Here is a 16,973-nt window from a genome sequence, read left to right as displayed (position 1 = left end):
GGCAGATAGGGTTATCATATCCAGATCAGGCATGATCTCATCGATGACAGAGCATGTTTAAAGGATTGAATGGCCACTTCCTGTTTCTATGTTCATATTGTGCAATTTGATTTAGACTCCTACTTGGAGGTCACTCTTTAGTATCCATTGTTCCTCGTGAAGCATTTGAGCTCATTGTTTCTGGTGTCTATCATTGAATCAATATCTTTAGAAAAGATTGGACCTATCTCTGGCTGAAACCTGCCCATTTTATTTGTCCTGTTTTCTGAAAAAATCTTCACACTATCTCTTATCAGAGCTGTTTACAGAGCTTTCCCAAGGTGTAATGTATTGATCTTATTTAACTTGTTTGTTCTGTCCAGACCTGATGCTGTAATTGATCCCTGGTTAAAGCAGTTCTGGGAGCAAGCCTTGAATCTCTACCCTCTGCCACCAGGGTTAAACGTGCTCGGTGATGATATCATGTGAGTATAATGCTGCGAGAAGCTGCAGGAGGGATGTATGCATCTTGTTCTTGGGTTTGCCAGGTGTAAAACTGAGTAGGTTCCTGACAGAACGTTGGACCGTTCAGAAAAAATGGAAGATTAGTGTACGTAAAGGTCATATGATAAATAAAATATTCCTTTCTCCCTCCCCCCACGTTATTGTGAACTTCCCCAGCCACAGTCTCTGTGCTCTGTAATCTTGTGGGGCTCAGATTTGGATTTCCATAACCCTCAATATCTTTTCTCAGCATGAATCCATGTGCAAACGGTTTTGCTTGAATTGTAATTTCTTGTTGCAGTCACTTGCCTTATTGTGGGTTGGCTGCTTAAAACAGGACTATATCATGTGTCATAAGAGAGGACAGCATATAATAGCCAAGATGTGGGTCTCTAAACCTCTAACCTTTCATCTTCTACAAGGAGGAAGCTGCGCAGATCCTCAGAAAGGAAAGATTCTAGAGAGGTCAGACATCGTGACGTAGAAGGCATGTTGTTCGAGGGTAGATATGTATTGCCACTATGCACAAGTCTAGGATTCTGATCTCCGCATGCCTTTGAAGAGACTGTGTAGCAGGCTGTTCGCAGGTGTTGGTGCTAACACTGGAGACTATATTGATTTTAGTTTGTTTATTCATGGGATGAGAGCATCGCTGGCTAGGCAGCATTTATTGTCTATCCCTAATTAAACAGAGGTCAGTTTAGAGTTAACCACGTTGCTGTGGGTCTGAAGTCACATGTAGACCAGACCAGGTAAGAATGACAATTTCCTTCCCTAAAGGGCCTTAGTGAATTAGATGCGTTTTTCCTGACAGTCAGCAATGTTTCCATGGTCACCATTAGACCCTTAATTCCAGATTAGTTTTTATTCGAAATCAAATTCTACCATCTGCCATGGGGGGTGATTCAAACCTGCATCCCCAGAACAGTACCAGGTTTGTTGAATTAACAGTCCAGCGATAATACCGCGAGGCCATTGCCTTCCCGATACAGCAGACAGTAGCACATTTGGAGGACTCTGTGACTTGCATTGCAATACCATGGTTTTGCATCAATGTCATTGATCTTGCACTATGCAGGCTATCTACCTTGTGACAGGGATGGCAGTGAAGATGGGATTTGTTTCCTTTCTGTTATGGGAAGTACCATACCCTTTGTGTAGTGTAGAAATGTGTATATGATGTTTATATTTTGAGTGTTGTTTTATTCCTTGTATAGATTGCCATCGAAATACAGCTTTCAGTTTGAGGATGATGCAACCAGTGGTGTCTCAGTGGAACCATTTTACAAAAATGCACAAGCTAAATTCCCACCCTCTCAGCTCCACCCATTTCCTGCTCCGATGATCTCAAACGAAAGGGTCACAGATGAAAACCACTTCCAGGATGTTCGGCTCATCACCTTCGATATCACTGGCTCTGGCATTGAGTAAGAACTATTTGAATCTCTGTTCTGGATGAGCAAATAGAATGTTTTAAAAAACTGCAGAATACACACAAGACTGACTAGAGACTGCAGTACTTGATCTCTATCATAATAATTGCAACTCCTCCAGGGGCTGCTAATTACTAATAATATTTCTAGCTTATCGTTAATCAAGTAAGTTGTTCCATTATTTCCAACTTATCATTATAAGTGTGCCTGACAGAGCAGTGCTCCCTCAGTACTGAATTTCCAATACTGGAGCACTCCCTCTGTACTGAGCCTCCAATAGTTCAGTGCTCCCTCAATGCTCACCATTGTCAGTTTCAAGTTACAATTTAAACTTAATTATTTCATCGTTTGAGATTTTAACCAAAAAGGCTAGAGGAGACATTCTGGTGCAGCATCCCAGTGACCTTAAGTTGTGAAAAACAATTATCAAAGCCAGGTAGCAACTCTGAGTGTAATACTGTTCTTTCTTTCTAGTTCGGCTTCAGGCGCAGGGTCCATATTCGGTGACTGGTCTCTCACCAACTTCTGGGGTCTTCCAGTTGGACAGTAGGCAGTAGTAGCTTCAGTTTCAAACTTGGTGCAGGCTTTGATGATGGAAAGCTGCAGTTTTAGTCATTTTCCAAACCACAGCATACAAATAAAACCAAGGAACTGCAGATGCTGGAAAAGCTCAGCAGGTTTGGCAGTATCTGTGGAGAGAAATGAGAGTTAATGTTTTGGGTCCAGTGACCCTTCTTCAGAAGTGATTGTAGCTAGGAAAAGGTTAATATATACGGTGAAGATCGTGGTGAAGGAGGGGAAGGAATAAATGATAGGTGGAGATGGAGCCCGGAGAGAGCAAGAGAACAACAGTTGAACAGTCTGGGAGAGTGAATAGCTGCTGGTGGAGACTCTTAGTAGCTGACAATGGGTTCATAGAATCCCTACAGTGTGGAAGCAGACTATTCGGCCCAACAAGTCCACACCGACTCTCCAAAGAACATTCCACCCAGACTCACCCTCTACTCTCTCCTTATAACTCTGCATTTCCCATGGCTAATCCATCTAGCCTACACACCCCTGGACACTATGGGCAATTTAGCATGGCCAATCCACCTAACTGCACATTTTTGGATTGTGGGAAGAAACCAGAGCATCTGGAGGAAATCCATGCAGTCACGTGCAAACTTAACACAATCTCCTGAGGCTGGAATTGAACCTGGGTCCCTGGTACTGTGAGGCAGCAGTGCTAACCATTGAGCCACTGTGCTTGGTTGTGGTAGCAGCACATGTGATGACAAAACCTGGTGTGCGGGGTTTGGGGTAAGAATATGGGAGAATATAGCTCAGGCCCTAAAATTATTGAACTCGATATTGAGTCCTGAAGGCTGCAGGGTTCCCAAGTAGAAAATAATGTTCTGTTCTTCCAGCGTGCACTGAGCTTTGTTGGAGCACAACAAACCTGAGACCGAGATCTTGGCCAATGAACAGGGTGGTGAGTTGACATGGCAGGTAACAGGAACCTCACTGTCATTTTTGCAGACAGAATGTACATGTTCTGCAAAGCGGTTGCCCAGTCTGCATTTCCTCTCCCCGGTTAGAGGAGATCACATTGTGAGCGGCGAATTCGGTAGACTAGATTGTGTGAAGTGCAGGTAAAGCACTGCTTCACCTGGAGAGGTGTGTTTGGAGCTTTGGATAGTGAGGAGGGTGATTGCAAGGGAAGGTGCCATGGGGCTGTGGGGGAGCAGCAGTGTACTAAAGTGTCCTGGAGGGAACGGGCCCTGAGGGAGGCTGACAAGGGAGGGAAATATGTGTCCGATAGTGGCAACCCACTGGAGATGGCAGAAATTGTGGGTAACGATCCTCTGGATGCAGATCTTGGTGCAGTGGTAAATGAGAACCTGGGATCCCTATCGCTGATGGGGGAAGATAAAGAAGGGCTGAGGGCCAAAGTGCAGGAGATGGGCTGAATATATTAGATTAGATTAGATTAGATTAGATTCCCTACACTGTGGAAACAGGCCCTTCGGCCCAACAAGTCCACATCGACCCTCCAAAGAGTAACCCCCCCCAGACCCATTCCCCTACATTTACCCCTGACTAAAGCACCTTATACTGTGGGCAATTTGACATGGCCAATTCACCTAACCTGCATATCTTTGGACTGTGGGAGGAAACCGGAGCACCCGGAGGAAACCCACGCAGACACTGGGAGAATGTGCAAACTCCACACAGACAGTCGCCTGAGGCTGGAATCGAACCCGGGTCCCTGGTACTGTGAGGCAGCAGTGCTGACCACTGAGCCATCTGTGCCGTCCCTTAGAAGATGCCCTGTAGAAGCTGGCATAATCAGAACAGATGTGCTGGAAACAGAGGATCTGGGAGAATAGAATAGTGGCTTTACAGAAAGTCGGATGTGAGGATGTATAGTCAAGGTAACCGTGAAAGCCGATGGATTTGTAATGGATGTCAGTAGTTAGTTGTTTCCTCAGAAATGGAACTAGAGATGTCAAGGAAGGGAAGGGAGGAGTCAGAGATGGACTAGATGAAGCTGACAGCAGGTTGGAAACTGGAAACAAATTGATAATCTCTTCCAATTCTGAATGAGAGAGGGAACCAGCAGCAGTTCATCGATATATTGGAAAGAGAGTTGTGGGTGGGGGCCTGAGTAGGACTGGAACAAGCAATGTACCACGTACCCCACAAAAAGACAGGCACAACTGAGACCCATGTGGGTACCCATGGCCTGAAGAAAATGAGAGGAGTTAAAGAAGAAATTGTTCAAAGTGGGGTCGAGCTCAGGCAGAGGAGGGTGATAGTGGATGGGGACAGTTCAGGTGACCAATGTCACGTCAACAGTTGTTGATAAACAGGTTGAGTGCAAGTACAAGAGCAGAGGGAGGTGTCCAAATGAAGGGCGAGTGTTGGAGGTGATGAAGGGATCTGCAGAATGGGGAGCGGACGCTTGTCCAAAGGTGGCACGATAGCTCGGTGGTGAGCACTGTTGCCTCACAGCACCAGGAACCTGGGTTCGATTCCAACCTCGGGCGACTATCAGTGTGGAGTTTGCACATTCTCCCTGTGTCTGTGTGGGTTTTCTCCGGGTGCTCCAGTTTCCTCCCACAATCCAAAGATGTGCAGGTCAGGTGAGTTGGCCATTCTGAATTGCCAATAGTGTTTGATGCATTAGTCAGAGGTAAATGTAGGGGAATGGGTCAGGGTGGGTTACTCATTGGAGGGTCGGTGTGGACTTGTTGGGCCGAAGGGCCTGTTTCCATACTGTAGGGAATCTATTCAAATGGGCAGGGAGGCGAAGAAGAAAAGTTCAACATCATGTCGTGCCTGAAAATTATTGTGGTGGGGATGCAGGGGAAACAAAACTAGAATTAGATTTTATTGTTATGTGTGCTCAAGTATAGGAATACAGGAGTACAGGGAAAGTGTACAAAATCACCGTTCACTGGTGCCATCTCGATTACAAAACCACAGTTTAAAAAAAAGCAACAACAATTTTTTAAAAACTAAGATCTTTGTTGAGTAATAACATTCAGCATCAGAGGATGGAAGGTCAGAAGGGACAGTAAATACATTGGGGTCAGGAGAGGGAATGAAGACAGAGGGACGGAGAAAGTAGGCAGGTTCCAGAGGGGTGTGGATATCTCAGAGTTGTTGCAGTATGCGCTTCTTGATGCCTGAAAGCAAATGAAAAAGTTTGTTTTAAATGAGCCAGAGGATTAAGTGGAACTGGGGCAGGGCAGCTATGAGCCAGCATGAAGTGGTGCTGATGGAGAGAGAGAGAGACAGAGGTCGAGAGTGTGCATTTAATGACGTATACATAGAGTGTAAATCTCAGGTTGTGGCTAGAACGGCTGTCTGAGGAGTATTGTGCATCACAGAGATACCTGTGATCCTGGGTGGATTCAAAACATGAAGCCTCAGTTGGAATCCACTACAGGTGAGCCTGAGTCTTGGGCAGTCACTGCGGAATATGATGTGGCTGATTCGAAGCGAGTTTTGGCAAATATCCTGTCAAACACCAGAAGTGAATCAAAAGTAATGATAGTAAATCAAAAAACAGATTGGAATGGTATTCCTGTCAGAGAGAGGAACAGAACTTCAAGGTGGGCATACCTGGAAGAGATGTGGCAGTGAGTTAAGCATTAAGCAAACTGTGGATGCTGGAAATCAAAAATTAAAACAGAAATTGTTGGAAAAATGCACAGAATGATCAATTATATAACTGGATTGTGATTGGCCTAAGTGAGGTGAGGCTCATTGCTCATTGGTTTACGATTTATTGGACTGGGGTGGACAGAGTTAAAAATCACACAACACCAAGTTATAGTCCAACAGGTTTATTTGGAAGCAAAGCTAGTGCTTCCAAATCAACCTTTTGGATCACAATCTGGTGGTGTGTGATTTTTAACTCATTGGTTTATGGGGTATATCATCATTCTGTTGTCACTCTAAAGGGTGATGCACATTGGTTGGTGTCACTTTCCATTATCTCCTGACTGGTCCTTCGGCTGTTACGTACCCATGGGAATGTTCTCTTCATGCTGGTTTGCTATTCTTACTTGCACGACTCTCATCTCAGATGATGAGCTAGTTTACGGTATCTTTCTTACCCATTTGTTTAAGAAAAGGAGATGTAGATGTTTTCTAGTCAGCTTGTTCAGAGATGTTATGATACATATTTGGAGGAGGAGGGGCTTGAACTCAGGCCTGCTGGCCCAGAGCTAGAGATGCTACCACTGTTCCACAAGGTCTCTAGGAAGGTAGATATATGCTGTCAGGACCCAATGATTATTACTTGAATTGTCATTTCAATTTTTACTTAATTGGTACAAGTTCCTCTTTAAATCAAAGACCTATTGTTGGTCATTTTTCCATTTTAGGGGCCATCTATTAGGTCTCTGTGGTTATGAATGCCTTAGAATGAGTTTTTTTTAAGATGAAGAGTGTATTTGGAAAGATTGCTTATAACTTCAAAACTATGTTGAATTAATACAGACCATCACTAATGTAAACACATTGTAAAACAGTCTGCACAGAATGGATGAAACTACGAAATCTTCACATATTGAGTCAACACAAGTCCCGAGTAATAAACTTATTAGACAGTTACAAGTTTAAACACATTGTTACAAAGTTACCGATGATAAAAAGGTTAAATTTAGTCAAAATTAATTGCTTCCCTTCTAAGTCACTACAAATCAAAACAAAACATAAAACTGTGGATGCTGGAGATCTGAAATAAACAAATGCACTGGGCTTTGGTTCAATTGGAAACAAAAACAGAAATTGCTGGAGAAACATAGAAACTCTGGCAGCATCTATGGAGAGAAAACAGAAACTTGGACTTAGTTCTGAAAAAGGGTCACTGGTCCCAAAAATGTTAACACTGCTTTCTCTCTGCAGATGCTGCCAGACCTGCTGAGTTTCTCCAGCACTATCTGTTTTTGTTTCCAATTAAACCAAAGTCAGTGCAGCGGACAGTTGTTACGATTTTCTTCCCTCAGTAGTGTATCTCCCTCTTTGCATTCTCTGTTCCCCTAAAGGAAATAACCGGAAGGACGTTAACTCACTTTATTCAACCTTTAAGGTTGCACGTTGTTGCAGTCTGGCTCTGTGAAATGGTAATAGGGAATAGGGAACTCTGGCATGCTCCGACCTTCAGGCTGTTTACAATCTTGTAGTGCATTTCTTTCTCATTTGAGGTCAAATAAATTCACATGAAATTGAAGAACTAAAATCTGTACCAGTTACAATTAAGCAGAATAATAATTAATCAATGAACATACTTTTAGTGAATATGTAACAAAACTAAATTAATAATGAAATGTTAATTTGCATACCAGTTTGACACCTTCAGTTAGTGTGGTGCTCCCTCAGCGCTGACCTGCTGACAGTGCAGCACTCCCTCATTACTGACCCGCTGTCAGTGCAGCACTCCCTCAGTACTGATTCCCTGACACCCCATTGCTTCCACAGCACTGACCCTCCGACAGTGCAGACCTCCCTCAGTACCAAACTTTTGGTGTAGCACACCCATGGCCTTGGAAGGTGCAGAATGCCTTCAGTACTGACCCTCTGACAGCCCACTAATCCCTCAGCACTGACCGTCCGACAGCATGAGGCTCTCTCAGCAGTGACTGTCCACCAGCGTGGTGCTCCCTCAGCACTGACCATGCAAAGCCTGCACTCCCTCAGCACTGACCATACGACAGCGTGGTGCTCCCTCGGCGCTGACCGTCGGACATCATGGCGTTCCCTCAGCACTGACCGCGTCTGACAGCATGGTGTTCCCTGAGTACTGACCCTCTGCCATCTTGGCGCTCCCTCAGCTCTGACCCTCCAAAAGCACAGTACTCCCTCAGCGCTGACCCTCCAACAGCATGGCGCTCCCTCAGCACTGACTGTCTAACAGCGTGGTGCTCTCTCAGCGCTGACCCTCTGACAGCACTGCTGCTCTTGGCTATCAACCATCAGCCCTGTGGTCATTTAATCTCTTCTGGCTTTCCACCCTTGCCCTCCTACTTCACTTGCTCAAAATTTGTTTCGCCTTTAAGTTTTACCAGGTCTGAAAATTTGGAGACCTGAAATATTAACTCTGTTTCACTCTCCACAAATGCTTGCTGACCTGCTGAACATTTCCTTCTGGTTTTGTTTGTTCCATTGCCCTTCTCCTTTGCTGTGGTCCTATAATTTTATTTACTGCAAGTATATATTCAACTTACTCTTGAACTTTATTATCATTTCTGCTTCCCCTGCTCTTTTAGTCAATTTCCTTCAATCTGTATTCTCTGATTGCTAACACTGAGGAGAAAGGAGCAAGTATCAAAACTCTTTGAAGTTCTGAAACCACTTTCAAATCTCTGCTTAACTTTCTCCTATTGAAGGAAAAAACCCTAGTTTCTCCAATCTATCCACAAAACCGAATTAGAATTGGAATTAGTTTTTATTGTCACATGTACTCAAATATAGGAATACATGAGTACAATGTTGTAAGGAACCATCCAGACCTTCAAGTCTAAAGTCTTATCTCCATCAAGGTGTTTGGAACATTCAGCCACCAATGCAGATACCTGAGGTTCCTTATCTTTGTACCATTCTAGTAAATCCATGTGCATCCTCTCGAATCTCCAGAAGTGTTTGCTAAAATGCCATGTCAAGAATTAGACACAGTACTGAAACTGGTACCTAATCAGTGAACCTTTCAAAGTTCAGTCAAGTTCACTGCATTGACCATGGGATCCTGCTGTCCCATTAATTTTTCCTTTCTACATGCAGATACTCTGCAGGAGACGTGGCCATGATTGAACCTCGAAACTCACCAGAAAGTGTTGAGCAGTTCTGTCAGCTCCTTCGACTCGACCCAAACAAAACATTTCTACTGAAGCCCAACGATTCAGGTTTGATATCTTGCCCATTGATTGTTGATTTTAGGGGGTTGATGATCACAGTTACCTAATGTAGGCAGTCAATGATTTACATTAGATATCTGAAAGTTATTGAGAAGCTGCAGTTTAGATATGTTAATTAGGCAAAGAAAGGAAATAAATGACCCATGACAGATGAGAATGCTTTCCTGATCCCAGAGCTATTCTGTCGAATGGAGAAGAGGCAATGCACTCTTACATCCCTATGGTCCTGTACCCTTTTATGATGGTCTCTGGCAATCTTGGTGTCACAGGCATTGTTCTTCCCTCAGGCTGATGTGGCAGAGCTCCTGGTCTTGCCTTAGGGAGATGGTGTATCTCTTCTTGTCCCTTCCTTCCCTCCTGTCTCTCTTAATAAATCATATTTTGGGGGATGGCCATCAATTCTATGTCTAACCCCCTGTTGGTCAACAGACATGATGGAGATGACTGCTGTCCACCTATGTCTGAAGGTTAGCTTTCATTCCTTCCAAGAACAAAACCTTGTTATTTTTGATACACTGCATTGATAATGGAGTAAGGGAGTGCCTGATTAATTTTTTATAGGAATCAACACCATGATATATTTATGACCTCTCCTCTGTTTTCATGTAGAAATTTCATTACGTTTTCAAAAGACATGTTTCTGTGCTGAATATCTCTATGACCCTATAACTAGTTACTAATGTGATACAGTTAAATGAGATCACGTGCTCCACAGGAAATAGCAAATGTGGAATGCTGAGTTAACACAGGTTTAAAGAGATCCCTGATTCTCAATAGTACAGAAATGGCAGATGCAGTAAATTTCAAGATTCACATCCATAAGTACTGGCAAATGGGACTAGATTGGGCTGGGTTATCTGGTTGACATGGACGAGTTGGACCGAAGGGTCTGTTTCCATGCTGTACATCTCTATGACTCTATAATCATTTTTTCAGAAAAACAAATCAGTTTGTCCTCAGTCCATACCTTTAGCTGTACTAGGTTTTGTTGAAATAATCCGTTCGTTTTGAAGAAGGCTGTGTTTTGTAAGAATGCCATATCTAGGTGGTGCGACAGGCATGTGATGCAGAAACTCCACTTGGCAGTGCTGTAACTGCAAAGCCCACCTGCCTTCCACTGTGAAGGAAGTGTGTGTGTGTGTGTGTGTGTGTGTGTGTGTGTGAGTGAGAGAGAAAGATTGTCTGTCTGTGTCCTCAGTGCTGTCAGCAGCTCTCATTGCCTACTCTGCACACCCAAAGTCTACAGTTGCTATCTCTGTCTTGCCCACCGTGTGCAGCTGCCTGTCTGAACAACCAGTGTTATTTCATGATTTTTCCCTGTTCCTGGCTCAGGCCGTTGATGTGCTCCCAGATTCTCAATCCCCCAGACGTAGAGAATCTTGGACAAAAGAACTGCAGATGATGAATCTGAAACAAAACACTGGGGTGGCACGGTGACTCAGAGGCTAGCACTGCTGCCTCACAGTGCCAGAGACCTGGGTTCGATTCCCGCCTCTGGCAACTGCCTGTGTAGAGTTTGCATATTCTTCCCATATCTGCATGGGTTTCCTCCAGTTTTCTCCCACAATCCAAAAAGCTGCAGGTTAGGTGAATTGGCCATGCTAAATTGCCTGTAGTGTTAGGTGTATTAGTCAGGGGTAAATGTAGGGAAATGAGTCTGGGTGGGTTACTCTACGGAGGGTCGGTGTAGACATGTTGGGCCAAAGGGCCTGTTTCCACACTGTAGGGAATCTGATCACAAAGAGAAAGTGCTGGAGAAACTCAGCAGATCTGACAGCATCTGTGGAGGGAAAAAACAGAGTTAATGTTTCGTGTCCAATTCTGGAGAAGAATCACTGGACTCGAAATATTAACTCTGCTCTCTTTCCACAGATGCTACTGAGTTTCTCCAGCAATTTCTGTTTTTGATACAGAACCTTGACCTCAGTAGGCTTATCTGTGAAATTATTACACCTAGAATATAGTGACATTGGCCACCCATGTGGCTTCTGGATATGTGTCGCTAGCAACTGATGTCACTTTTACACATGCAGGGGGCCATCTTTGCATTCATGCCAATCACTCCATTTTGAGATATATTATTTACAGCCAAACAGGTGCCAGTGAAGGTGGGAAGATGTACATTTTTTTCTTTTACTCATTCACGAGATGCGGGCATCTCTAGCTAGGCCAGCATTTATTGCCCATCCCTAATTTTTAAGAATCAACCACATTGCTATTGGTTTGGAGTCACAATTAGGTCAGACCAGGTAAGGTTGGCAGATTTCCTTCCCTAAAGGACATTTAGTGAACCAGGTGGAGTTTTTCTGTCAATCTACAATACTTTCATGGTCACTATTAGACTCTTAATTCCAGATTTTTTGTTTTACAATAAGTCTCTCAGAATGCAATTCCTGTGCATACTACCCTTACTGTGTCATCACATCAATTTTTAGGATATATACATTGCAGGTTAACACTTGTGAAAATCCTGCATTAACATTTCACTTTCACAGTTTCCATTGACTGGTTCCTTGCCCTCTACTGATCACAGACCTATGATTTGATGTCAGGATTGTGAAATGAGGGTATTCCCTTAAACAATCAAGAACTTTGCACTGCTTTCATTTCTAATCTCCTCGAATCCTGTTAATTCATTATTTGCCTAATCAGTCTAATGGTGACCATTATCGATTGTTGTAAAAATGCATCAAATCCATGAGTGTCTCTTTAGGGAAGGAAATCTGCTGTCCTTTCTTGGTTTGGCCTACCTGAGATTCCAGATCCATATCGATATGGTTGACTCTTGACTGCCCTCTAAAATGGCCTAGAGAGTCAATCAATTCAAGGACAACTATGGGTGGGGACAAGGAGCCACATGCCATACAAGAATATCAAAATGTTAGGGGACATCATTCCCATCCTCATTGTGCCAATATGGAGTAACAGTGAATAATATGGTCCCGTTCCTTCTCACTGCTTGCATTGATTGCTGGTCTGTCTGCCTTTCTGGCCAACGCTGGGGAATGAAGTAAATATCCCATTGATCTGCATTTTATATTTTGAACAAAATGTGGTCACTCATTTACAAATGTCCACTGGCTATCAGACAATATGAATAAACGTGCACCCGTGTCCCACAATAGCTTACTCAAACAGAGGTAAACCCAGATGCTCATAGAGTCCTATGAAAGACAGGACCTTTCGCTGAAACCGGTCCATGCCGACCTAACTGTCCATCCACACTAACCCCATTTCCCTGCACTTGGCCCTAACCTTCTAATCCTTTCCTATCCACGTATTCATCCAAGTGTCTTTTAAATGTTGTTAATGTACCCGCCCCAACCACTTCGCTCATTCCATATATGTACCACCCTCTGTGTAAAAGAGTTGCCCATCAGATTCCCTTTAATTCTTTCCCCTCTAACCTTAAACTGATGCTCTTCAGTCCTTGACTCCCCAGCCCTGGGAAAAAGACTGAGTACATTCACCCTATCCAGGCCGCTCATGATCTTATACACTTCTACAAGATCCTACCTCAGTCTCCTACGCTCTAAAGAAAAAGTCCTTGCTTTTCCAACCTCTCCCTATAAGTCAGACCCTTGAGTCCTGGCAACATCCTTGTAAATTTCTTCTGCACTTTTTCCAGTTTAATAATATCCTTCCTGTAGCAAGGTGACCAAAACTGAATGCAATAATCCAAGTGCACCCTCACCAACATCGGCTACAACTGCAACATAACTTCCCAACTTCTATACTCAATGCTCTGACTGATGAAGGCCAGTGTGCTAAAAGCCACCTTCACTGCCCTGTCTACCTGGGACTCCACTTTCAGAGAACCGTGCACCTGATCTCCAAGGTCTCTCTGTTCCACTACACTCCTTAAGGCCCTACCATTCACCATGAAACTCTACCTTGATTTGACTTTCCAAAATGCAAGACCTCACACTTATCTATATTAAACTCCATTTGCCATTTCCCAGCCCACTTCCCCAGCTGATCAAAGTCCTGCTGCAATTTCTGATAACCTTCCTCACTGCCCACGATACCACCTATTTTAGTGTCAGCTGCAACTTACTAATCATGCCTTGTATATTCTTATGCCCAGCACGACCCCTGAGGCACCCCACTAGTTACAGGCCTCCAGTCCAACAAGCATCCTTCCACTATTACCCTCTGCTTCCGGCCATCAAGCCAATTGTGTATCCAATTTGCCAGCTCCCACTGGATTCCATGCGATCTAACCTTCCAGAATAGCCTACCATGTGGAACCTTATCAAAGGCCTTACTGAAACCCATATAGACTACATCTGCTGCCGTGCTTTCGTCAACCTTCTTGGTCACTTCATCAAAGAACTCTAACAAATTTGTGAAGCATGATCTCCCATCCATAAAGCCAAGCTGACTATTCCTAATCAAACCCTGTCTTTCCAAATGCATGTATATCTTACCTCAATCTTCTCAAGTAACTTACCCACCACAGATGTTAGGCTTACTGGTCTATAGTTCCCAGGTTTTTCTTTGCAGCCCTTCTTGAATAATGGCACAACATTTGCTACCCTCCAGTCTTCTGGGACCTCACCTGTGGCTAATGATGATGCAAAAATACCAGCCAGGGCCCCCGCAATTTCTTCTCTAGCCTCTTGCAGTGCTCTTGGATATATCTAGTTAGGACCAGGAGATTTATCCACCTTCATACATTCTAAAACATCCATCACCTCCTCGACCGTAATATATAGACTGGCTCCAAGATATCACCACTAACTTCCCCAAGTTTCCAAGTCTTCATGTCTTTCTCAACAGTGTACACAGAGGAGAAATATTCATTGAGGACCTTGCCCCTGCGGTTCTACACATGCATGTCCACTTTGGTTCTTGAGAGTTCTTTTCCGTCTCTAGTTATTCTTTTTCCTTTCATATACTTAAAGAACCTCTTTGGATTCACCCTAATCTTAGCCAAGGCTATCTCGTGCCCCATTTTCACCCTCCTGATTTCCTTTTTCAGTAAACTCCTGTATCCCATATATACCTCCAGGGATTCCCTTGATCCCAGCTGCCTGTACCTGAGCCATACCTCCTTTTTTCTGATCAAAGTCTCAATATCTCTTGTCATCTAGGGTACTTTATTCCTGTCAACCTTACCTTTCACCCTCTCAGGAACATATGGACCTTGAACTCAAGCTATCTCACTTTTAAAGGCCCCCCCCCTCCCCCGACAAGCTAGAGGTCTCTTTGCCTACTAACAAACTATTCCAATCAACCCCTGCAAGGTCCTGTCTAATTCCATCAACATTTGCCTTGCCTCAATTTAGCACTTGAACCTGCAGACCAGTTTTGTCCCTCTCCATAACTATTTTAAAATTAATAGAACTATGGTCACTGGTCCCAAAGTGCTCCCCCACTATCACCACAGTCACCTGTCGTGCCCTATTTTCCAAGAGTAGGTCGCGTTTTGCCCCTTCCCGAGTATACTGCTTGAGGAAACTTTCCTGAATGCACTTAACAAATTCCACTTCATCTAAGTCCTTAATGCTATGGCAGTCCCTTAGATTCCTGATGAAGGGCTTATGCCCGAAATGTCGATTTTCCTGCTCCACGGACGCTGCCTGATCTGCTGTGCTTTTCCAGCATCACACTCCTGCTCTGGCAGTCCCAGTCTATGTTAGAAAAATTAAAATGTCCTACTATGTCAACCCTATTGTTCTTGCAAGTCTCCCCAATCTCCCTGCATGTTTGTTCCTCTAATTCTCATTGACTATTTGGGGGCCTATGGTACAACCCCAATAACATCACCATCCCCTTCTTATTTCTTAGCTCCACCCACAAAGCCTCACTGGATGATTTTTTAAGTTATTTCCTCTCTGATTATTGTTGTGATACTTGCCTTAATCAAAAATGCAACTCAGCTTCCCCTCTTTCCACCACCTCTGTCCCGCCTAAAGCACCTGTACCCTGGCACATTAAGCTGCCAGTCCTTGTCCATCCTTTAGCCATGAGCTCATATTCAAGTCCTCTCAAAATAAATGCCATTGTTGCATTTGCCTTCCTAACTACTGACTCAAATTCGTGTAGGAAACACCAAAAGAGATTTAATCAGTGTGTGGGGAAAATGTTTGGGGATTAGCTTTATCGTGATTCGTGATTGAAACTACTTTTGAACTTCCTTTAGCTGCCATTAACTAACATCCCACACTTTCCCTGTTCAGCAATCCCACTTCCTGCTCGATTGCCACAGCCCTGTACTGTCAAGTACCTGTTGGAGCGTTACCTGGATATTAACTGCGTTCCACGACGTTCCTTCTTTGATCTCTTGTCATACTTTTCTCCTGATGAGATGGAGCGGGAAAAACTAAAGGAATTCAGCTCAGCTGAGGGCCAGGACGAGTTGTATAGCTACTGCAACAGGCTTCGCAGGACCACCTTGGAGGTAGGCCAGAGACACTACAGTTCTCCTTTATATTGTGCCTTTCATATTGTGAAATGTCCCTAGATACTTCACATGAGCATTATCAAATAAAATATTTGACACTGAGGCAAGTAAGGAGACATTAGGAACAGGTGGTCAAAAATTTAGTCAAGGAAATAAATTTTAAGGAGTATTTTAAAGAAAGCGAGGTCAAGAGGCATAAAAGTTTACATAATCACAGAAGTGTTACAGTGTGGGAGGAGGCCACCAGCTCTCCAAATTAACATAGTGCCACTGACCAGCCTTTTCTCCATATCCTAGTACATTGTTTCAATTTATATAACAATCTAATGCCTTCTTAACTACATTAATTCCAGACCTGAATCTCACATCATATTTGCTACTTTTGTAAATCACTTTAAATCTGTGCCCTTTTGTTCTCTATCTATTTCTGAGAGGAAACAACTTCTCCCTATCAACCCTTCAGCCCACTCATGATTTTTCCATCAATTTTTCTCCAAGGTAAACAGCTATAAGGTCTCCAATATATCTTCATAATTGAGGTTTCTCATCTAATAAATTGTTACTTTGAATATTCAATAGCTCATGGACAGACTACATCAATAGAAAAAAGTGATTTAGGAAAGGAATTTCAGAGTTTAGGGCCAAGGCAGCTGAAAACACAGCCAATAACTGAGCAAAGAAAACTAGGGACATGCAAGGCACAAGAATTCGAGGAGCGCAAATATCACTGAGGGTGCAAAGCAGGTGGGAAGTACTGTGAAGAGTCATAGAGGTGTGCAGCATGGAAACAGACCCTTTGGTCTAACCCGTCCGTGCCGACCAGATATCCCAACCCAATCTAGTCCCACCTGCCAGCACCCAGCCCATATCCCTCCAAGCCCTTCCTATTCATATACCCATCCAAATGCCTCTTAAATGTTGCAATTGTACCAGCCTCCACCACATCCTCTGGCAGCTCATTCCATACATGTACCACCCTCTGTGTGAAAAAGTTGCCCCTTAGGTCTCTTTTATATCTTTCCCTTCTGACCCTAACCCTATGCCCTCTAGTTCTGGACTCCCCCACCCCCCAGGGAAAAGACTTTGTCTATTTATCCTATCCATGCCCCTCATAATTTTGTAAACCTCTATGAGGTCACCCCTCAGCCTCCGATGCTCCAGGGAAAACAGCCCCAGCCTGTTCAGCCTCTCCCTGTAGCTCAGATCCTCCAACCCTGACAACATCCTTGTAAATCTTTT

The 16,973-nt window shown here is 43.8% G+C and overlaps 1 protein-coding gene across 3 annotated transcripts in view; it reads left to right on the top strand.

Moving 5' to 3' along the window:
* The window catches only part of ndor1 (NADPH dependent diflavin oxidoreductase 1), a 77,617-nt gene that overhangs the window by 43,855 nt on the left and 16,789 nt on the right, over positions 1 to 16,973 (top strand). For all 3 annotated transcript variants that reach the window (XM_072566288.1, XM_072566290.1, XM_072566289.1), the window contains exons 8-11: positions 363 to 464; positions 1,701 to 1,910; positions 9,192 to 9,313; positions 15,511 to 15,731. In XM_072566288.1, coding sequence (XP_072422389.1) covers positions 363 to 464; positions 1,701 to 1,910; positions 9,192 to 9,313; positions 15,511 to 15,731 — 655 coding nt within the window. The remainder of the gene's footprint in view (positions 1 to 362; positions 465 to 1,700; positions 1,911 to 9,191; positions 9,314 to 15,510; positions 15,732 to 16,973) is intronic.

The sequence above is a fragment of the Chiloscyllium punctatum genome, chromosome 49, assembly GCF_047496795.1.
Source record: "Chiloscyllium punctatum isolate Juve2018m chromosome 49, sChiPun1.3, whole genome shotgun sequence".
NCBI classification, from domain to species: domain Eukaryota; kingdom Metazoa; phylum Chordata; class Chondrichthyes; order Orectolobiformes; family Hemiscylliidae; genus Chiloscyllium; species Chiloscyllium punctatum.
The sequence above is the reverse complement of the archived record's forward strand: the minus strand, read 5'-3'. Positions and strand labels throughout refer to the sequence as shown.